Source organism: Triturus cristatus, chromosome 4_1, assembly GCF_964204655.1.
Source record: "Triturus cristatus chromosome 4_1, aTriCri1.1, whole genome shotgun sequence".
Classification (NCBI taxonomy): Eukaryota; Metazoa; Chordata; class Amphibia; order Caudata; family Salamandridae; genus Triturus; species Triturus cristatus.
Window position 1 is genome coordinate 753,601,773 of NC_140585.1, and position 22,826 is coordinate 753,624,598.

The following is a 22,826-nucleotide window of genomic DNA, read 5'->3' on the forward strand; positions in this document are numbered from 1 at the left end:
ATGGCAAATGTCGCGGTTTGTATTTTACAGTTCTAGGGCACTTCGGAATGGACAACAAGCAAACAACTTACAGGGTAAGTACTTTGATAGCCAATGCGCACTTGGGCACCATAATGCCAGAGTTACCTCACCCAGGGAAGCCGGGTGCAGAGGTGTCCTTTGGTGTCAGGTCGCGATGCTGCTTTCAATGGGAATCGAGGTGTTCTTGCTGCTTGTGTCGTCGGGTGAAGTATCCGTGGAAATCCACCGATGGATTGAAGTTGTAGGCGACCTAGAAATTGAGGGGACAGAGTTCAGAGTCACTTACCAGTGACCGGTGGCCTTCAGGATAGATGACCACAGCTGTCGCGTCTCTTCACGTCGCTGATGTTGTTTTGTCTCTTCGCTCCCGAGGTCCAGGAGGGGTCGATGAAGACCAGCCGCTGGATTCCGGAGGTCCCACGACGTCTGCAGCTGTTGGCGGTGTCGGCACTCGAATCGGAGTCAACAAACCTTGGCAACTGCAAGTCTCGTGTGGATGGAAGAATGTCGATGGGTCAGACCAGGAAGTCCGAGGGACTTACCCAGCGAGGGTAAGTGAGGGCAGGCCCAGAGCAACCAGGCGAGCCCTTGAAGCAGTTCAGAAAGTCTTCGGGAGGGCTACTAGCCAACGGGCAAGCAACCGCGAAGACGCCTTTGCAGGGAAACTTCAGGAGCAGCCCACGGTCACTCGGGACGAGGTAGGCCGCTGATCTTGGGTTCCAGACCTGCTAGGCACTTGGACATTAAGTGGTCCAAAGCACAAGTTTGTAGTTCGTCGTTCAGGGCTTGCACTCGAAATTAGTGCACGGTTCCCTGGTATTGCTGTACCTTGTCACTCGTGGGGTCCAGACGCCACAGCTTCGCTGGGGACTCAAAATGGCCGACGAGAGGTCAGGAAATCAGCTTCAGGGGACGCAGGGACTTCGGGCTCCGGCGGGAGCGGTAAAGTTTGCAACCGTTGTTCAGTCCTTTAGGTGCCTGCCAAGCAGGGGAGTCACTCCTTGACTCCAAGGGAGATCCTTCGGTCTTCTAAAGGTAGTAGAAAGTTGAAGGGCCAGGATTCTTCTTCTTGAGCGTCGTCCAGGTGTAATCTAAATTGCATTGGCAATGTGTGGTATCTTATACTGATAAGATGGGAGGGAGACTAGCTCTATGGCCACTCCTCTAGGAGGGCCAGGGTAGTGGGTGGTTACACCCACTTCCCTTTGTCCAGTTTCGTGCCAGGACAGGGGCAGGCAGCCCCTGAACCGGTTTGAGCTGGCATATGCACAGAGGAGCCTACTGCTCCCCCAGTGCAGGACTTCAAAGCACTCTAAGAGTGCACCCACTCAGCTCCAATACACTAAATCCTGTCTGGGAGGTGGCGACACCTACCTGTGACAGGAAACCCTTTGTTGAGCTCCCTCCACTGCGAGTTTCGGTCAGCAGCAGGAGGGCAGCCCGGTGTCTGTGCTGGTGGCATCCATTTTGTGATGCCAGGGCTCTAGATGATTTCTACCGTGTAGTACAGGGTGTACATGTCGTCCCCTCTAGAAGGGTGGGATCCTACTCCCACACCAGTTACTGGTGTGGGGGTAGGATTCCAAGTTGTTTGACACCAAACACGACATGTTTTGATGCAGTCATTCCAAAGTTAGCATTTACCGCGAGGTTATAATGCACTTAAGAGTACATGGTTTAACCGCATCCACAAACAGCAGCAGAGAATAGACTCTGCCAGTTGCAGAGGGGTCCTGCTCAGGCAGAAGCACCCCCCTCACATAGTAAACCAAGCACCCTGCCCTTGGGATTGATAGGGCCTACCATAGGGGTGACTGATAGGTTTATATGTGTGGGTATGGTGAGATATAGGAACCTATACCTCAGTGAGGAGTGTTAACACTACCTCACACAGGCTGCAGTAGCAGGCCTGTGGTGTCAGATTGTGAGTGCTTCCCAGGGGTGGCCTAATACATGCTGCAGCCCCTGGTAGGCCTGTGAAGTACCAATGCCCTAGGTACCTAAGGTACCATATACTAGGGGCTCATAAGGTACCACAGTATCCAATCACTAGTGCATCTAATATGCACACCAATCATTTAAGGGAGTAAGCAGATAGGCTGGGGTCCTGGATAGCAGGATCCCAGCCAGACTAGTCAAAAACCATTCAAACACCAGGAAAAAAGTGGGGGCAACCATATAGTCAGATTCCACCTTCCTACAGTCATTAGGGGAGTAGCAGGTAGGGTAATTGGGCACTTTACCTGGGGTGACTACACGCTCTATTATGCCACCCTCCTGTGGGAGGATGCATAGACCTAGCCCTGAATGGAGGGGTCCCACCATCTTCAAGATGGTAGGGACTGAAAGCTGTGCTTTACCTTGTTTTCCCCCACCTTAGGGATGGGGTTGGCAGAGGTGGGCACACCTCCTATCATTTTTAAATTTCCCGCCGGTTTTCCCGCCCAAAGTGGGGGTGTAAACCAGGGGCGGCCATCTGCTCCTAGCAGCAGAAGCTGGGGGTCGCATTACAAAGGCAGCAGGCCTATGAAGCTTCCCTCTTCGAGCACGGGCCCATACTGGAGGAGGAGGCATGACACCTCTGCCCAGGATGTGCACTGTTTCTGGTCCCAGAGAGCATGGTCTCTGTACCAAGGGGTCAAGAATCATATCTGGTGGTGGCTGGTTGCCTACAGCCGGTCACCAGGGTTGGTAGGGATTCAGGGGGCACCTGGCACACTCAATCCCACACTGGCATCAGTGTGGATTTATTGAAAGGAGTAATTTGGTACCAAAACATTTCTATATTCAGTAAAGCCATCATGGTGCTGAGGAACTAGAGTCATCGAGTTCCCAGCCCATGTACACTCTATGGCTTCACTGGCACTTACAATATTGGGAAATAGTGCCCAAAATGCTATGGGCCTATCTGCTCATTCAGATATGCCCTCGCCTGTAGTATAGTGCACCCTGCCTTAGGGCTGTGAGGCCTGCTAGAGGAGTGACTCACCTATGCTGTCAGGCAGTACTAGCTGGCATGGCACCCGGGCAGAGTATCATGTTGACTTTGTTGTTTTTATCCCTCACAGGGGCATTCAGGCTGCAAGGGCAGTGGCATTGTCCCAGTGAGGGGACAATGCCACTGCCCCAGCTTCTAGGCCCTCGGTGCCCAGGGTACCATTTACTAGGGACTTACAGGTGGCAGAAGTACCAATTGGGGGTTTGTTTAAGGGAAGGAGCACTGGCACAGGGGACCTGGATGGCAGAGACCCTGTGCACTACATTTGAAACCACATCAAAACCAGGCAAAAAGGAAGGGACCAACCATGCAAAAGAGGCACTTTCTCACATTTGTTGTGACAGATAATTAGATAAATAACTAACAAAGAGTATACTCAAAATAGAACTCTGGGGAGAACTCTCTGAAGACGACTGGAAAGAGGCACGCCCCCTGCGAATCAAACATGGACTCCCATAGGGTGTACTATACATGAAGCTCTGGAGAATGAAGGCAATTACCTCGCCACACTGTTTACGATGCAATGCAGAGAGGAGGGGCCTTCTCTACGCAGACTGGGCATGTGTGAGGATGAAGCCATTCTGGGAGAGGGTGATGCATTCCTGGAGGCGCATGCTGGGCTGGATCCTGGACGAGGAAATACAGCGACCTATGAACTGGGGAGCAGGAAAGGGCAGTGGAGAACAAAATTCACCATGGTGGTTTTGTCATGTGCTGAATGGGCGTCAAGGGAGACTCATTTGGCAATGGCTTCCTTTATTTTACTTTCTCAAGCTATTTTTGTTGATGGACTAATTTCCACTTTACTACTTGCAGCAAAAAAGAAAAACAATAAAATTGTTATATATAAAAAAGGGGTACCAATGGATTGTGTGTACCATTTGCAGCCTAATGTATGAGTTACTTACCTTCGGTAACTATGTATCTGGTAGAGACGATTCTAGCCGCAGATTCCTTCACGTAGAATTATCCCCAGGTGTGAGACTGGACCAGGAAAACTTTTTTGCCCAGCATCCCTGCGCACCGGGGGAACGGCATCACTTGACTCCGCCCAGGCGTTATCCGCGTTTGTGAAGTCAGAGAGAACACATAAGTCCCACCCTGGCGCGTCTACATCAGTTTTCGTCTGAGAACTTTTCCGCGCCACAACGCGGAGCCGCAGACAAAACTGTGAGAGAATAGGAACAGTGTGCAAAAGAGCAGAAAAAGGAATGGTGAGGTACAACACCATAAAGAGCAGTACCGGCACTGCAGTACCCAAAGGCAGGGAAAGGATAAAGAACAGAGCAGCAACCCTGCCAGTACAGAGACAGCCCCCCCGGAGACAAGGGACATATGTAAAAATGTCACGATAACATGCAACAGGACTACAACCCAACCAAAGACAAGGAAGGGGAACCAGTAGGGGACACACAGGGAACACAAAACTACAAGACATCCCCATCACAGAGTGTGACAACCCCCATCAGGAACAAGGGCATAGTCACAGCCAAAAGACCCCAACATCATGGATCGCAAAGAGCCAGAAGTACCAACAAACCTATCCTCCCATGTGACAGCGGGGAGGAAAAAGAAACAGCCTGACAGAAAGAGGGAGAGATTGTACTCATAGAAGACACAGCCACCCACAGGGAAGCGAGTGCAAAAGACCAAATCACAAGCCCTCGCAGAACGGGTAGGAAGGGCGGGCCGTGAAGGAATCTGCGGCTAGAATCGTCTCTACCAGATACATCGTTACCGAAGGGAAGTAACTCGTACATCTGATAGAGACTACTAGCCGCAGTTTACTTGACGTACAATAGATACCCTAGCCATACCCAAGGGGAAGGAGGGTCTGCGAGAGGACCCCACCCACCTGGGCACAACAGAGGGCGGCACGGGGGCAGAGTCCGAAAACAGGACGAGGAGCCCCAGGCAAAGGGAAACCCCCGCCAGCAGGAGGCCACCAACCCCAATGGGGAGGGGGGGGGGGGAAAAGAGAAGAAGAAGAAGAAGATAGCCTGTCCTCACTCAGAAAAGGAAACAAGGCAAGGCGCAAAGAGGCACACCCCACACTCACGTGAGGCAACAAAACCTCCGCCCAAGGCCAAGAAAGGAGCACCGATGGAGAAAAGCAACCTAGAGACTCCAAGGAGAAGAGGCAGATCAAAGGCAATCCCAGACAGGACGGCGCCGGCAGCAAGAAGCAGGCGGAAGCCGAAAAGGGGAACTCAAGGTCACCCAAGAAGAATCGTCCAATGCCCTGCAGGGACAAACTGCGCCCGCAAGAGGGTCCAGAAGTCAGGGACCATCCCACCCCAATAGGGAGAAAAGGTAGAACCGAGTGCAAGGCCCACTGGAAGCAGCGGAGAAGGCAGGATGACAGTCCCACTAAAGCCCCAAGAAGGCACAACGGTGCAGAAAGAACAAGAGGGCGGCACTGGCTAGCTCCGTCAGACGCCAGGGGCACCACAGAACTAAACACTCAAAGCAAAAAGGCGAAGAAGAAGATCGCATCCGCAACATACCATAACGCCACGAAGAGCAGAAGCCTGCAGGCGACCACAACTCCCCAGAACATACCAGGGCTATAGAACAGCCAACCCTGCCCCACATAGGGCATGTCATATCCCAAGAGATGGAAACCTCTTAGGAAGAAACTTCCGCAGCAGAGGACAACAAAAGAGACCTGCGGCAAAAATCCCCGCAGGAGGCCTATCAAGCAGCCAGAGGGGAAATGCAGAAGGCCCAAGCTCAGGCTCAGCATGGTGTAAAAAACCCAAAGGAAAAACACAGTCAAAAAGAACTGGCCCGCAGCCAACAGAACCACAGCCTCAGCAAGAAGGACTCGAGAGGCCATGAAGCACACAGAACAGACAACCGGGGCGACCCGCCCCAACGGAAGAACAGCTCCAAGAACCAGATCAACACGCAGGTCACTGAGGAGGAGAAGAAGGAGGGGGAGGAGGAGGAGGAGGACGAAGCCCCGCCAAGAACCTCTGGATGGCTGAGTCCGCAGGGGCATGGAACAAAAGAGCACCATCGAAGGGGAGGGCCACCAGCCGTTCTCGAACATTCTCCGGGAACACACTGTCCCAAAGCCAGGCATGGCGACGAAGGTCAACCGAAGAAGTCATGGCATGACCCAGCACCTCCGAGATGTCCAGAGTGGAGCGAAGGATAAACGCCGCCAGCTCCCGACCATCCAAGACATGGTGTCTCAAATCCACACAAGCACCCTCCTGAGAAGCGGCAAACATAAGGGACTCCGCCGAGTCCCACAAGCAAGAAGTGGCCCAGCCAAAATACATAGTGTGTTAAGGGCCCGCAGAGCCGCACTGGTCAAGGCAAACATATTGCGCCCCCAGGAGTCCAGCCAGCGTGCCTCCCGTGACGGGGGAGACAACAGCAGCGGCAAAGCAGGAAAGGCATACTGCAAAAGGGGGCCTCTGGTCGAAGGGTTAAGAGAAAGGCACACCGGATGACGCGGTGCCGGATGGTGGCGGTGCAGAAGGTGCTGGGGCACGGGTCCCCTGTGGCGGGACGGCCCCAAGTCCCCAAGAGAGAAGAGTGGAGTGAACCCTCGAAGGGAAGCAACAGTTCCCTACCACCAGAGCCTTGATGGAGAACCTCCAGAAGATGATCTGCGGGGAAATGGGTAGCTGGATCACCCATGCGCAAAATTCCCACAGCCGTATAAACAGCGCGGGCGAAAGCCGCACCCGCCTCCATAGGGCCCAGCGGAGAGGAAAGCAGCTCCTCGTTACGTGATGGCTGCAAGCTAAGGCGGCCATCACCCAAGCCAACCGGAGGAAGGAAGGGCCAAGGCCGGAAGGAAGGAAGAGGGACAGAGGAGTGGGGGACCTGCGGCTCCTCCGGCGAAGACCGCGGTCGCGGAGACGGCGAGGAGCTGCCTTTAGACGACGTTGGGGAAAAAGCCAAGACACGGCGGCCCGTCTCCGGCAAGGATAACACCAGCAACCGGCGAACCTCTGGAGAAGAGGAGGCGTCCGAAGATGAGTCAACAACCCGACGTCAGCCCGGCGCCGTAGAGTCCGCAACCTGAGGCAGGACACCGTCATCGACCGGTGCCGGAGGAGACGCCGGGGCGACCTCCGACACAGCATACGGCGCAGGAGACCGGAGCTGGGCCGGAGCTGACCTGACCTCCGACGAAGCAGCCGCCTGCGTAGAGGGACGAGAAGGGCCCGGGAGGGACGAGGAGTCCCCTGCCAGCCGCAAACCGTGACAGGGCGAGATGGGCCCTCCGCCGACCCCTGTGGCGCCGCCAGGGCCAGCAGCCGCCGGCGCCGTAGCGACGTCACCTCGGACAAGGCCGCCGCCTGTCCAGAGGGGTCTCAGGGTATGCGACCTGAGCCCTGGCGATCTCCCGCGACACCACAAGGACTCCCGCGAGAGTTTGCGGTGAAGCAGAGGCGCCGTCCGTGGTCCGAAGGAGGGACCCCCGAAGGGCCACACCCCAACGGCACCACATCCTCCGAGCCTGGATCCGAACCAGTGGATGCCGGAGCCGCCGGCGACGCCGCGGGGGGCCCTGCACACTGCAAGTGATCCGCTGACATCCCAGGAGGGGAAGGAGGAAGAGGAGAAGCCAGCGAGGCATGCAAAGCCGCCGCATGTCTCCATCTGGGCTCTGGTCGCCCCCACGCCGGGAAACTGCGGATAAGGGGACGACACACAGGGCCGCACCACGCGCGGAGAGCCTACACCCCCAACAGGCTGGAACCCGACACTCGGGGACAAACTGCGACACTTACCAAGAGGTGAGCAGCGCTCTTGCGACCTGGTAGAAGATCGAAGTCGGCGAGGGAAGCCGCAGGTCCGAGAACCCTCCACAGGGGCCAGGCTCTATGACGACGTCGAACTGGACACACGAGCCGAAAGAAGTTTCATCCGGCGCTCCCGCCGGGATTTCGGCTTCATCTGCTGGCACGCTTCACAATCAGTAGAGTCGTGGTGCTCCCCCAAACACCACATACAGATGGGGTGAGGATCCGTTGCCGACATGAGGCGGCCACACGACGAGCAAGTTTTAAAGCCCGAAGGCATTCGCATACTGTTCCAACACACGCAGCAATAGTATAAGGGAAAGGCTTAAACAGGTCCAGTGTACAAACCGGATCCGTGTTGCATGCGGAAAAGGAAAAAACTGACGTAGGCACGCCGGGGTGGGACTTATGTGACCTCGCTGACGTCACGTACGCGAACGACGCCTGGGCGGGGTCGCATGATGCCATTTCCCCGGCGCGCAGGGATGCGGCGCAAAAAGGTTTCCGGGTCCAGTCTCATATCGTCATATGCAATTCTGCACCTTTTCAACAAAAGAGTAGGTTTCGTCTGGGAGACTTCTGAGGTGGACAACAACTAATGCTGCTTTGTTCTATGATGTAATATAGGGGTGGGACTACCGTAGAAAGCGCACACAAGAGAAAATAACATACCCTCATCCTTAATGGCATGTACATGTAAACTTATGAAGCAAGATTGTTTTTTATTTGGCCTGATTTTTTAAGTCAATCCACTGGGATGCAGGAAGGTCAAACAAGGATAGTCTTAAGGGATACTGATTAAGTCACATTTTCTGTGTATTAAGTCAACACAGGTCCATTAGAAAAGGACAGTTTGGATGGAAGACAGCTAAATACTAGTTTTTATTTACATTAAGGAAAATGAGCAGTCTATAATTGCACTTTCAACTGCTCTGACTGACATCTGAAGAAGAGAAGATACGCTAAGGAAAAGTTTGAATGCTGAGAATCAGCTATTAAATACAAGACATAGCCAATATGAAGAAAAATGAAATATCTAACAAAAAACAAAACTCTGTTTTGAGGATATTATTAATGATTGACAAAAATACTTTTGTATCAACTTTGATTTGTCAAAATTCACATACTTTCCAGCAGCTCTTCTATTTTTCTTTTTCTGCAGCCCTCCATACTTTGTATCAATTTCTGTATCGTTCTCCTCATTCTCAACTTTTTCTGCCTCTTTACCACTATTCTCATCTAGCATCGTTAAAGAGGTCTTAAGATCTTTAGGCTTTTTTCTCAAATCCTGGGTTGGAGCTATCAACAAATCTGCAGGATAATATTCATTGCTGGAAAGTAAAAATAAAGTTGATAAACACATAAAACAATCAGTCTTGATGCACTCTGAAATGATATACAGACATGCAAAATGTTTGGCTGTCGTACAGAGTTTGCTACATCTTGTTCTAGAATTTTACATACCACCTTGTCCTGATCAACGTGTATCCCTTGAATGTTGGTCATCCTCTAAGAGCCCATGGCACCTATTTCTATATGATTAATGACTTCTAGACTATCCAAAGTCTTCATGGTCATTGTATTCTGAGGGCAGCACTATAGAAGTAACTTTCAGTATTGAAATGACTGCACGACTCATATTAAATAATAAGGAAACAAACTGTGTTCTACAAGAGATAAAGGAGTATCTGGGGTCTGGGATTCAGACATTCTATTGTGTGCACCTTTTTTTCAGTTCAGGAAGGAAGCTAATAGGTTTTGCTATCAATCTTGGTATTTATCTTACCGTTCAGCATAAAACCTAGAATTTGCCTCTTTGTTTGCTTTCCTCCTTTAAGGTTTTTTTGCTCCATTATTTCTCAGATTGTTTTGCAATTACATTGCTAATGTGTTACTAGAATCACTGGTGTCAGGCTTCTTTATAGCAACTTCATATACACAACTGAATTTCTCTCAGAGAGGATTCAAGCACTGCAAATATTGTGGACCAGTCGGTTTTACGAAGCATGCAAGCTTTACTGTGTGCACCTCTTCCAATTTCTCTGCAATGGTTTATGATGGTATTTACAGCTCAGTTTAAAGTGCTCTCATGGCACAGTGTGCTTACCTTCGATCGTACTAGGCAGCCTTTTGAATACAAATCTGCCTCTTTATTAGGCTACTTCTTCCATGCAGCAAAATACTTTATGGTTTCTTAGAGCTCAAAACTTCAAAAAGCACCAATTGGGAGGTTGTACTTTTTCTGTCCTGGTCTCTAATTTGTGTAATAGCCTTCCGATTTCTCTTTGCTGTTTGTGCAGTCTGCTGATGTTCTTAATCATGTGGGGAAATAAAATTCACCACAACTTTTTCCTGTGCCTTTTGTTAGTCTTTGGTCTCCATAGTGCTTGCTTTTTGTTAGTGTCAGATACATTTGCAGAATCAGAGTAAAATAAATGCCTAATATAACATATATATCTCCATTCAAAATGCAGTGGCAGGAGTTTCTAATGCAAACAACAACTAAATCATGTGTCCAATATGCAACCCAACTGTGAGCTTAGAATGGGACAAAGTAGCTGTACAGCAAAAGTGCTGTAATGACAGCAAATATTGCCAGCAAGATCATAGGGTAGTTTGCCTGGATAACTTACTCTTCAATAGTAACATATACTCTATTTGGACATCTTCGCTTATCAACTGTGTAGAAAACCTCGGACACCTAGGGCCTCATTAAGACTTTGCCGGTCCACGAACCACCAGACTCGCAGGGGCATGGCGGTCCTCCGACCTCCCTATCAATTAGGGCGGTCAGACCGCCAATGAACTGCAGCAACCGTGGCGCACCAGTCTTGAGGCCCCAATGTGCTTATTACGAGTTTCCTTTCCACCACGGTTTTCATGGCGGCTCCTCCTTCATGAAAACCTTCGCAGACAGGAAGCAAATAGGGGGGGGGGGGGGGGAGGGGGTGCTATTCTTTTAACATAGCTGCTTTGTTAATAGTTTGACAGGACCAGGTGGGGAAAGCCTACCTGGTCCTTTAGGTTTAATATTAGGAGAGGGTTAAAAGACCTACTCTTACTAAGAATTAGAAACATCATTGTGAAAGAAGAGTATGGTGAAGGCACAATGGAAACAATTGCATTGAACAGGAATTCAACAGCTAAGAGTGACAACACCATTCCATAACTACAGGGATTTAACACCCTGAGGAATTTCCTCTGGACAGAAGTTGTAATGCCCAGTATTAAGTGCAAGGGCTTATTGCAGCGTAGATAGGTGCTGTAGGGAAAGCCCAGCATACCATCTTAGGAACTTAAGCCGAAGAGAAGCAAGTGACCAAAAGTCCGAGTGAAACAAGGTTACATGAGGAATGTGGCAAAGTCAATTATGTAAGGACCTTAGTATAAACAGATATTCCTTTATTTAGGGAAGAAGAAATGAATTGAGAAGGAAGGGACGAAACTTGATAGCTCTATTCATTATTAATCACTGCAAGTGAGGTAATTCCTGCAAGCTTCCAATACCCCGTTAGGAGTTGGGGATCTTGCCTCAGCTAAACATGCCAATCGTGCATAGATGCAAGAAAATTGAGAGGTACCGAAAACAGTTAACTGTGAAAATCATTTTCAAAGCTGAATTGTCTTCTTAAATTGGAACTGCAACTTACCTAATAAACCTTAGCAGAAGAGGAGACAGTTCCCTTGATCGAGGCTCTACCCTTTCTGGGAATTCTGCCATTGCCTTCCAGAGGAGAAATCGGAAATTTGTGTAATCTGTCCTGTCACTTGTTACAGTTCGAATCTTCAGCTGTTTCACATACAAGCCTTCCAAATCACCTTCGTCAACAGTCTCATCATTGTCTTCACTGAAATTTTGCTCATCTTTCAGTTCATCTTGAAGCTCTTTCTCTGCACATTAAAAAATAAATAGGATATCTGATTTCAATTTAGCAATAATACACCTCCATCTGCATGTCATTCCTGTAATGATTTTTGGAAAACTGAGCACTTTTAGTTTGCTATGGCCACACTGGGAACTATCTGGGGCACAGTGGCGGAGAAGCCGCCTTCTTTGGCATGTTGGACAGGAAAAATGGGACTCGGGCGGAAAGGTGCTCCACCTGACTCACAGGAAGCAGTATTCAATAAAAGGTGATAGGCACTCACAGTACTTCAGTTTCTAAATCACAGAAATAAAGTGTAGCTCCTGGCTCAGTGATTAACTTGAGCTGGTGGTTTCCGGTGCTCAGCATTGGTACTTGTCACCACCGGTGCTTGTAACAGTCTGCCACAAAGTGGCGCTGTCTAGTTAATTTAGAGATGACCACAACAAAAGTCAATTATTGATTTAACATACATTAAAAATGACTACTACCGGCCGCCCAAGCCATTACTATAGCTTTGGGGGCTTGGAATAGTCCGAATTGTCACCCTTGTAGGAGTGTGATGGTTAGCAATTGTGTTGTTACTGTCATTGGCAGCATGGCAGGAGCAATGTGTTATGCAAGCTACAGTGCCCTCCTGATGAGAGCCCAGGCACTTATTTTTTACAAACTAAGCACTGTCCTGGCTGCATATCAGTTGTGAAATTGAGCAACCAATAAACTCACTGTTATCTCCAGTACACCCTGGTACACTCATCTTGTAAGAAGCTGGCTCTGAATATACTATACCAAAGTACGGTATAGTGTGCACAGAGTCCAGTGGAACCCCAAAGGTAGGCAGAGGTAAAAGTAGGTGATACCTTGCTCTCTATTTGTGGTAGTTTGGGTGAGCAGTAAGGCTTTATCAGCGGGTAGTGTTAAGCATTTATTGTACACACTCAGGCAAGAAATTATGTCACACACTCAAAGACAGAACTCAGACCAATTTGATTGTATAAAAATACTATTTAGATGTATTTTATTTTCTAGAACCATGCCAGAAATGGTACAGTTAAGTGTAATAAGACCTTGCAAGAATATTGCAGTTAAATACAGTTTGAATTCATTTGGATGCAATTGGATTGGTTACAGGTAAGTTGTTTATAAACAGTTTGAATTACTCTTCAGATTACTTTTTAAGTTACTTTTTCTACTCAGTGTAATATGCCTACATATCACACTGGGGCATTTCCTATATAAAAGGTAAGTAAATCTGTTTTTGTCCATATGCAGTTTCTTATGGCTTCATACAAACCAACACAACACTTGGAACAATTGTCGATGCAGTCCTATGAGAGAAAGGAATATGCTACTTACCAGTATGCATCTGTTCTTGGCATGTAGAGCTGCAGATCTACACACTTTTGCATAGATCGCCATCTGGTGTTGGGCCCGGATGTTTGCAGTTTGTTTTTCCTCTTGGAAAGTCTTTGGAAGTCACGAGGTCGGTGACTCCTCCCTTGGATCGTATTGCGCATGGGCTTCGGCTCCATCCTCAGATTGTTTTTCGCCAACAGGGAAAGATGGAGCATAGTAATAACAGTGAAGAAACCCATGTGTGTTGTATCTAAATAAGATAGACTGGAACAGATACAGGTACCCAGGGAGGCGGGTGGGCGTGTGTAGATCTGCAGCTCTACATGCCAAGAACAGATGCATACTGGTAAGTAGCATATTCCGTTCGAGGCATATGAGCAGCAGATTACACACTTTTGCATAGACTATATAGCAGTTGCCAACCTTAGCGGCGACCACCGGTATCTGTTGCAGTGGTTTGAAATAGTGTTTTTAGTACAGCCTGGCCCACACTAGCTTGTTGCTTGGTTTGCACATGTACACAGTAACGTTTAGTGAAAGTGTGCGGTGTTGACCATGTAGCTGCTTTGCAGATCTCATCTAATGGGATGTTCCCTAGAAAAGCCATGGAAGCCCCTATCTTTCGTGTAGAATGGGCTTTAGGGGGAACGGATAGCGTTCGTTTTGCTTTGAGGTAGCAAATCTGGATGCATTTTACAATCCACCTAGCTATCCCTGATTTTGAGATGGGGTTGCCGTTGAGTGGTGGAGAGAAAGAGACAAACAGTTGTTTGGTCTTTCTGAAAGGTTGAGTTCTTTGGATATAGTAAAGTAAGGCTCGTTTGACATCTAGCCTGTGTAGAGCTCTTTCTGCAACAGTTTGAGGTTGCGAGAAAAATACCGGTAATTCTACCGATTGGTTTGGATGAAAAGGGGAAATGACTTTAGGTAGGAATTTTGGGTTGGTACGGAGAACAACCTTGTTGTGGTGCATTTGGAGAAAAGGTTCTTGTATGGTAAGTGCTTGTATCTCACTGACCCTTCTAAGGGAAGTGATGGCTACAAGAAAAGCTGTTTTTCATGTGAGAAATTGCAGTTCGCATTTATGCAAAGGTTCGAAGGGCGGTCCCATTAGCCTTGTGAGAACTATATTTAAGTTCCACACAGGTGAGGGTGGTACTCTGGGGGGAATTATTCGTTTTAGGCCTTCCATGAAGGCTTTAATGGCAGGCACACTGAAAAGTGATAGGTGCTGCCTGTTTTGTAGGTAAGCGGCAATTGCTGCGAGGTGTAGCCGAATGGAGGTATATGCTAGGTTACACCTTTGTAGATGGAGTAAGTAGCATATGATGTGTTGTATAGACACGTCTAGAGGGTTGATTGTGTTATTATGGCAATAAACAACAAATCTTTTCCACTTGGCAGCGTAGCAGGCTCTAGTGGTAGGGCGCCTAGCTTCTCTGATGACGTTCATACAGTCAGGGGGAAGGTTTAGGTATCCGAATTCTAGGATTTCAGGAGCCAGATCGCAAGGATGAGCTGAGCTGGGTCCGGGTGCCTGATCTCTCCATGGTTCTGGTTTAGGAGGCATGGTGAGAGGTGTAGCTTTTGGTGTGGTACTACCGAGAGTTCCAGCAGCGTGGTGTACCATGGTTGTCTGGCCCATGTTGGAGCTACTAGGATTAGTGTGAGGGAATGCTGTTGTAGCTTTCGCACCACTAATGGAATTAGTGGGAGAGGTGGAAAAGCGTACGCAAATTTGTCTGATCAGTTCATCCATATCGCATTGCCTTTGGACAATGGGTGTGGGTATCTGGCGGCGAAGCTTGGGCATTTTTTTTTTCGTGGGTGGCGAAGAGGTCTATCTGCGGATGCCCCCATATTCGAAAGAACGGGTGAAGAACCTGCGGGTGAAGTTCCCACTCGTGGATCTGCTGCGTCTGTCTGCTGAGCAGATCTGCCATGGTGTTTTGGACTCCTGGTACATGCTGGGCTAGGAGAAAGATTTTGTGTGGAATTGCCCATCTCCATATGCTCTGTGCTAGTTGAGAGAGCTGTGGAGAGTGTGTGCCGCCTTGTTTTGTAATGTAATACATGGCCGTCATGTTGTCTTTGCGAATGAGGACTACCTTGCCTAAAATCTGTCTTTGAAAGGATTTTAGGGCTAGAAAGATTGCTAGTAACTCCAGATGGTTGATATGGAGTAACTTTTGTTGCGGCGTCCATGTGCCCTGCACTGTGAGGTGTAATAGATGAGCTCCCCAGCCGGAGAGCGATGCGTCTGTTAGTATTATTTGTGGAACCGGGTCCAGGAACGGTCGACCTTTGGAAAGGTTTGTGGTGTTCCACCACTGCAGATAGCGATGGGTGCGACCGTCTACCAACACCAGATCTGTCAGTTGCCCCTGGTCCTGGTTCCATTGGCGCGCTAAGCACTCTTGGAGTGGAGGCATCTGGAGCCTTGCGTGGGGCACTATGAAAATGCAAGAGGCCATCATCCCTATCAGTTGCATAAACACTCTTGCTGGAAGGGAGTGTTGAAGTATGAATCTTTGACGCAAAGCCCGAATGCTTGCAATCCTGGCCGGATTGGGGTAGGCTATGGCTTTTGAGGTGTCTATGGTGGCACCGAGGGATTGCTTTATGTGGGATGGTGTTAGCTGGGACTTTTGGTGGTTCACCGTGAAGCCTAGTTGGTGAAGTAGTTGGATTGTAGTGGCGGTGTGGTGTACACATTGGTTGTAGGACGTGGCTTTTATCAGCCAGTCGTCCAAATATGGGAAGACGTGAATGTGCTGTCTTCTGAGGTGTGCCGCCACTACCGCTAGGCACTTGGTGAATACCCTTGGTGCTGTTGTGACCCTGAATGGGAGCACCTTATTTTATTTTATTTATTTATTGAAATTTATAACGCGCAACAGCTACCCTCAATGGGTTTCCCGGCGCAAGGGATAGACTCAAGAAGAAAGCAGACCTTGTAAAAAACAACACCTTAAGACCTCAAAAGCGGCACAGATCATTGAAAAAGTATGGTTTTCAGCTTTTTTTTGAAAGCGAAATAATTTGTTTCCATTTTTAAAGAAATGGGTAGGGTGTTCCAATATTTAGGGGCAAGATGTGAAAAAGCCTGTCCCCCCATTCTTACAAGTTTAAAACGAGGAATAACAAAATCGCAATTGGCAGAGGATCTGAGAGTGCGTCTGGGCTTGTAAGGGTGGACCAAACTTTGTAGATATCTTGGTGCAGAGCCTTGCTTGATTTTAAAGAGATAGCATAAGGCTTTGAAATTAATACGACTAGGGATCCGAAGCCAGTGTAAGTCACGCAACGCCTGAGTGGCCGATTGTCTTCTCGGAATGTTACAGAGAAGTCTGGCCGCTGAATTTTGGACCACCTGAAGTCTGTTAACAGTGGCCACATCAGCACCAAGATAAAGGACATTTCCGTAGTCCAGGCGAGATGTAACTAACGCCTGGACAACGGTTCGTCTGGTGGAGGAAGGCAGCATCCAGAGAATCTTCTGGAGCCATCGCAAGATGGCAAAGCAAGTAGCGGCCACCTTAGTGGCCTGCTGTCGCATGGAGAGTTGGTCGTCAATAAGAAAACCAAGGTTGCGGACCACAGAGGACGGCTGGGGAAGGGATCCCATTTCCCCAGGCCAGTGTTGAGGGCCCCATAAATCCTTATGTTTTCCTAGAATGAGAATTTCGGTTTTGTCACCGTTTAGTTTAAGGAGATGGCTTTGCATCCACTCCGCTATACGTGACAACCCGACTTTCAGAACCGATATGTCATTGCTCTCGCAGCTTGAAAGGGAGAAAACAATCTGAGTGTCGTCGGCGTATGAAAAAATAGTTAGCCCTGCGTCCTCAGCAATAGAGGCCAGGGGTCTTACGTATATGTTGAACAACAGGGGGCTCAGTATAGACCCCTGGGGGACACCATACGTCGAAGAACAAGTGGAAGAAGTGGCTTTCGCGGAAAAGACTTGGAAAGTGCGCTCACTTAAAAAGGAGGCAATCCAAGCCAACGCAGGACCATCTATTCCTAGGGAACAAAGAGAGTCCAAAAGAATGGAATGGGACACGGTATCGAAAGCCGCGCTCAAATCCAAAAGGATGAGCGCAGAGGTTTCCCCGCGATCGATAGCGTGTCTCAGACTTTCCGTTACTCCCAGGAGGGTGGTTTCTGTAGAATAGTGAGCGCGGAAGCCAGACTGGGATGGATGTAAAAATCCCGAAGATTCCACAAGGTGATATAATTGGGTGTTAACATGCCTTTCCAGCACTTTAGAGAGTATAGGCAACAAAGATATTGGTCTGAAATTAGCACGGTTGGACATATCGGCTCCAGCTTTTTTTAAAAGGGGGACAACCATTGCGTGCTTCCAGTCCTGTGGCACATGGGACTCAAGTAGAGAGGCATTTAAAAGCCTCATGAGAACTCGCCGGGATTCGAGATCAAACTGCTTGAGAATTTTGGCAGGTATAGGATCAAGAGGTGAGCCGGATCTTATGCCGTTTAAACAGGTGAAGAACGAAGCGTCATCAAAAGGTTGCCAGTGCGTCAACTGCGCCAAAGAGGGAGGCAGTTCAGTCCCAGCAATCTGTCCCAAATGAGATACTGCTACATTCAAAGGAGGGCTCATAGAATCGTATATGCGCTCAACTTTGGCAATAAAAAAATTTGCGATAGAATTACATTGGGCCTCATCTAATGCTGGAGGAGTAGGAATAGTGTCTGCACCTGTCAATTTTTTAACGACAGAAAAAAAGAGTACGAGGGCAGTTCTGAGCTCGTGTGACTGTTTCCACAGTATAGGCAGCTCTCGCAGATTTGCATTTGGAATGATATTCTTTTAATGCCTCTTTATATACAGTCTTCTGAGAGACTGAATATGAGTGCCTCCATTTACGTTCTAAGGCCTTGCATTTAGTCCGCAAGACCTTCAGATCAGCAGAGAACCAAGGTGCCGGGAGGCGGTGAGGCCTAGAATGTTTTAGGGTCGGCGGTAAAAGGGTAGTGACGGCGTTAGCAAGCCAATGAGAAACAGCAGTGTTCAATTCCGAAACAGGAACCTCACCTTCAGCAGGACAGGTGTTTAAGAGGTGTTGATTTAGTATGTTAATATCAAGTTTATCCCAACGATAAATTGGTACACCTTTATCGAAAACACTAGTTTCCTGGTTCTTAGTGTGAAGTAAAGAGAAGTGAACAGCGAAATGGTCGGACCACTCCAAAGGGCAAGCACTCCGAGAACAATCAAAGGGAAGATTGGATAGAATGGGGTCCAGTTGATGTCCAGCGGAGTGGGTTGGGCCAACATTAAGCAAGGAGAGATTGGGGGCTTCCAGATCAGATAAGAAACGTTTACTGATAGTACACTGCGAGTCTTCAAGATGCAAATTAATATCACCAAGAATGGTAAAATTGGCTGCCTTAAGCATTAAGGGGGATATGATGTTCGCAAGTGAGGATGTCCAAGAAAGGGCATTTCCAGGGGGGCGATAAATCAAGAGGCCAGATAGAGTAAGTTGAGGGTTAATAACCAGTTTGAAAAGAGCAGTCTCACTTCCAGGCATCGGAAGGGCTGCAAACTTGCACGTGTAGGAAGACTTAAAAATTATGGCAATTCCCCCCCCCCCCCCCTTTCCAGAACTTCTGTCCAATCTCACTATTGCGTAGTTAATAGGGACAGCAATGGCCACATCAGGACCAGAGCAGTCCTGGAGCCAGGTTTCCGTGAGGAACAACGCATCAGGCTGCTCCTCAACAATGAAATCATGAATGTGATACTTATGTTTGGGGAGGGATCGACAGTTGATACTCCAAAAAAGGAGTGTCGACTTATTCGAGTGTGTCAATAGTCTCCTCCGTCTGCCACGAGGTTGAGAGCAACGTATAACATTACAAAGGGACATTCGGCCAGTGGTAAAACTACAACCTGCACATTGATAATTATGAGTGGGAAGAGAGCATATAGTGCAGTATGTACGGGGAGTAGACCGCAAGGATTCCAACACCTCACCTGAGTACGATAGTAAACCATTGGAACTACTCGTGGGAGTCATGGCCCCTTTTGGCCCGGTCTGGCACGGACGGGCACAGACGGGCTAAACTCAGGCGGAACTCCGGCGGAAGTACGGCGATCCACTGCGCGTATCCGCTGCGCGGGGTATAACCCCTAAAGTAGAGGTCGAACGTCGGAGTGACGTCTAGACCGTCGTGCGAATAGGCGCCGTCAGGCGTCCCACTCACCTAAGATGGCCGCCAAAACGAGCTACGAGGACGAGGGCCCGCAAAATGCGGTGAGTCTCCAAATTACAGTGCGGGTGAGGGGCATTCAATAAAACCAGGGGCAAACAACATAAACTAAAACAAAATAGGCAAAACAGGTAGTTTTAAAATGTAAAAAGCGCAAACACGCGCAAAAATCTGGCAAATGCACGTGGGAATGAGAGCAGCGCGCACTAAGTGGTCTTCAAGGTGCGGATAAATTAAGGTCTGTAAGTGACCAGGCACCTAATTAGTTCCCCTTAAGTAGAGGTCGAGCGTCCGAGTGACGTCTAGACCGTCATGCGAATAGGCGCCGTCAGGCGTCCCACTCACCTAAGATGGCCGCCAAAACGAGCTACGAGGACGAGGGCCCGCAAAATGCGGTGAGTCTCCAAATTACAGTGCGGGTGAGGGGCATTCAATAAAACCAGGGGCAAACAACATAAACTAAAACAAAATAGGCAAAACAGGTAGTTTTAAAATGTAAAATGCGCAAACACGCGCAAAAATCTGCCAAATTCACGTGGGAATGAGAGCAGCGCGCACTAAGTGGTCTTCAAGGTGCGGATAAATTAAGGTCTGTAAGTGACCAGGCACCTAATTAGTTCCCCTTAAGTAGAGGTCGAGCGTCCGAGTGACGTCTAGACCATCATGCGAATAGGCGCCGTCAGGCGTCCCACTCACCTAAGATGGCCGCCAAAACGAGCTACGAGGACGAGGGCCCGCAAAATGCGGTGAGTCTCCAAATTACAGTGCGGGTGAGGGGCATTCAATAAAACCAGGGGCAAACAACATAAACTAAAACAAAATAGGCAAAACAGGTAGTTTTAAAATGTAAAAAGCGCGAACACGCGAGAAATCTGAGAAATGCACGTGGGAATGAGAGCAGCGCGCACTAAGTGGTCTTCAAGGTGCGGATAAATTAAGGTCTTCAAGGTGCGGATTAATTAAGGTGTGTGTTGAACTGGTAGTGTTGCCCGTCCACTACAAATCTTAGGTACTTTCTGTGAGCGTGGTGTACCGGAATGTGAAAGTATGCGTCTTTCAATTCCAGTGTGGTGAGGAAGTCGTTCTGGGAGAAGAGCGGAAGCACCTGCTGAAGCGTTACCATGTGAGCCGCCGGAAGGCTTATTTGGCTTCTTCACCGGGCCCGAAGGTGGGGTGTGTGAAGCAGTGTCTCTGGTCTTGCCTAGGCCCGGAGGCGAAGGCGTGACCGAAGCCTTTTTGGGTGTCGGCGCGGGTGTGGGGGGGTATATTACTCCCGACCCTCGGCTTCGGAAGCACTGACGAGGTCCTCTTCGGTGTGCTGCTGTCCCGGATCTTCGACGTCGTCTCCGAAGATGTCGACTGGAACGAAGGTCGAGGAGTGCGCCATGTTTCATCTAGCTCTTCGGTCCCGAATAGTCTTTTTCGATCTGAAAGACTTACAGGCCGGACAGTCTCGAGCCTCGTGTTCAGGGGAGAGGCAGAGGTTGCACACCTCATGAAGATCGGTGTGGGGGAATTTGGACCCACATCGAGGGCACTTCTTGAATGGAGTTCTTTCCATCAGCCGGGACCGGAGCTTGGGTAGGCCCGAAGGCCGCCGTCGACGACTGGAACCGAAGATTTGTCGATGAGAAGGTGATTGAGGAGATCGCGATCGAAACAATACCGCGATGTGAGTGAGGATTCCGCTTCGATCGTCGAACTGGAAATGTTCGGAACCTGAGCGCGAAGATTACATCCGAGCCCGATGGCGGGAAAAAACTATCTGAGGATGGAGCCGAAGTCCATGCGCAATACGATCCAAGGGAGGAGTCACCGACCTCGTGACTTCCAAAGACTTTCCAAGAGGAAAAACAAACTGCAAACATCCGGGCCCAACACCAGATGACGATCTATGCAAAAGTGTGTAATCTGCAGCTCATATGCCTCGAACACAATGTTATCGGTTTAACGGTAAGTACTTCGGTTTGGGAGATGGTTTGCAGGGGTTAGAACCAGGGTTCCCCTAGCGTCAGGGATGCATTCTCAAAGCACCCTCAGTGGCACTAGGGTGGTTTGTGCGGGGTGCTGATGCACAATGCTATCTAATGGAGGATAGGGGGCATCCGGTTGGTGGCTGCTCACGGGCAGGCCACAGGGTTGTGGGAGAAAAGCTCCTGGCCTTTGCTCAGGGCAAATGGGGGACACGATTTAGCACACTAAGTGACCCCAAAGCAGCATATTTGTGGAATCTTTTGAGAAACTGGTCAGAAAAGGTGGTTTCTAATAAAAGTTAACATTTTGCTGAAAGTGACCACCACTTGTGAACAACTTGTTTGTAGGTCTAAACAGGTTTGGATCTCCCGTAACGTTTCCCCTACAACAAACAGGAGAAAAGAGTTAAAATAAATTTTTCCTGTATTCAATAAAACCATTTATTCTGGATAAAAGCGGTTTAGGGGCAAGGAGTGAGCTTGATTTTCTAGAATATGGCCAGAGGAAAGTCCAATGAAATAGAGCGTGGTCACCAAATTAGGTCGGGTGCACCAAAATATTCTTCACACACTTCTTAAAATTTGCAGGAATAATTATAAAATCAATTGTTGAGGTAGATCCTGACCAATAAAAAGGGGGTCATTTGACCCGTGGAAAGATGTAATAGGTTTATTAAAACTTAATCCCAAATCAATAGAAGACTTTTTAAGATGTTACCATATTTGTGATGATTAAAATGGGTAATCAGACTCACTCGAGTCGGTTAACACGCAAATACGCTGATCGATTTTGCTACATGTAAGCGTATTAAAATCCCCCACTCAAATAATCAAGAGTGGCTTCGGGTAATGGTAAACTAAATCCTCTAAAATTGTACCCAGTTCTTCGGCCACTAAGGAGTGATGGGAGAATTTATTATGATAAAAGTTTATTAGTAATGTGTCAGTCTTACCACAATCTGTTGCTACTATCATGTGAAAATATGGTGAGCTATTCATAAAAGAGACTTTTTTGAATGGGACTGTATTAACTATGAGTGTAAGTAGACCCTCCTTTGCTCTATCCGAAGATGAAGAGATTGCAGGAGTGAAAAAGGAACGGTAACCATTAACAAATACAGTTTGCGTTGCCCAAGTGTCCTGTAAAACAATCATATCCTGCTATGTTCCAGGAAAGGAACGTGAAGCCCTTGAAGGGCTCTTGTGGGGTGACCTCTACCAAATGAATAGAACTTAGTATGAGAGATATTTTTGGCGTAGGGTCAGTATCTTGCGAGTTTTGAACCAAAGACTGTGCACTCATGGAATTTGCTACAGCAAACAAATGATGGACGGAATGCTGACAATGCAAACATTCTCCCCCAGTCAAAAGATCTGGCCTATGGGAACAGTTCAGATCGAACTGCCGGTCCAGGGAGGACCTGGCCTGGCAGTTTGGTCTGGACTGTTCCCATGGGGCACAGGGTCAAGACTGATTTGCATATGGCTGGGTCCAAACTGGGGTGGCGTAGTGGGCAAAAGAACAATGGATTTAACACAGATCTTTTGACTGGGGAAGAATGTTTGCATTGTCCGCATTCCGTCCATCATTTGTTTGCTG

At 48.6% G+C, this 22,826-nt stretch overlaps 1 protein-coding gene across 1 annotated transcript in view; it reads right to left on the minus strand.

Moving 5' to 3' along the window:
* The window catches only part of UTP20 (UTP20 small subunit processome component), a 1,051,825-nt gene that overhangs the window by 742,285 nt on the left and 286,714 nt on the right, over positions 1-22,826 (minus strand). The window contains exons 21-22 of the mRNA XM_085653318.1: positions 11,439-11,679; positions 8,916-9,119 (exon numbers count right to left, since the gene is read on the minus strand). Of these exons, the coding sequence (XP_085509444.1) occupies positions 8,916-9,119; positions 11,439-11,679 (445 nt within the window). The remainder of the gene's footprint in view (positions 1-8,915; positions 9,120-11,438; positions 11,680-22,826) is intronic.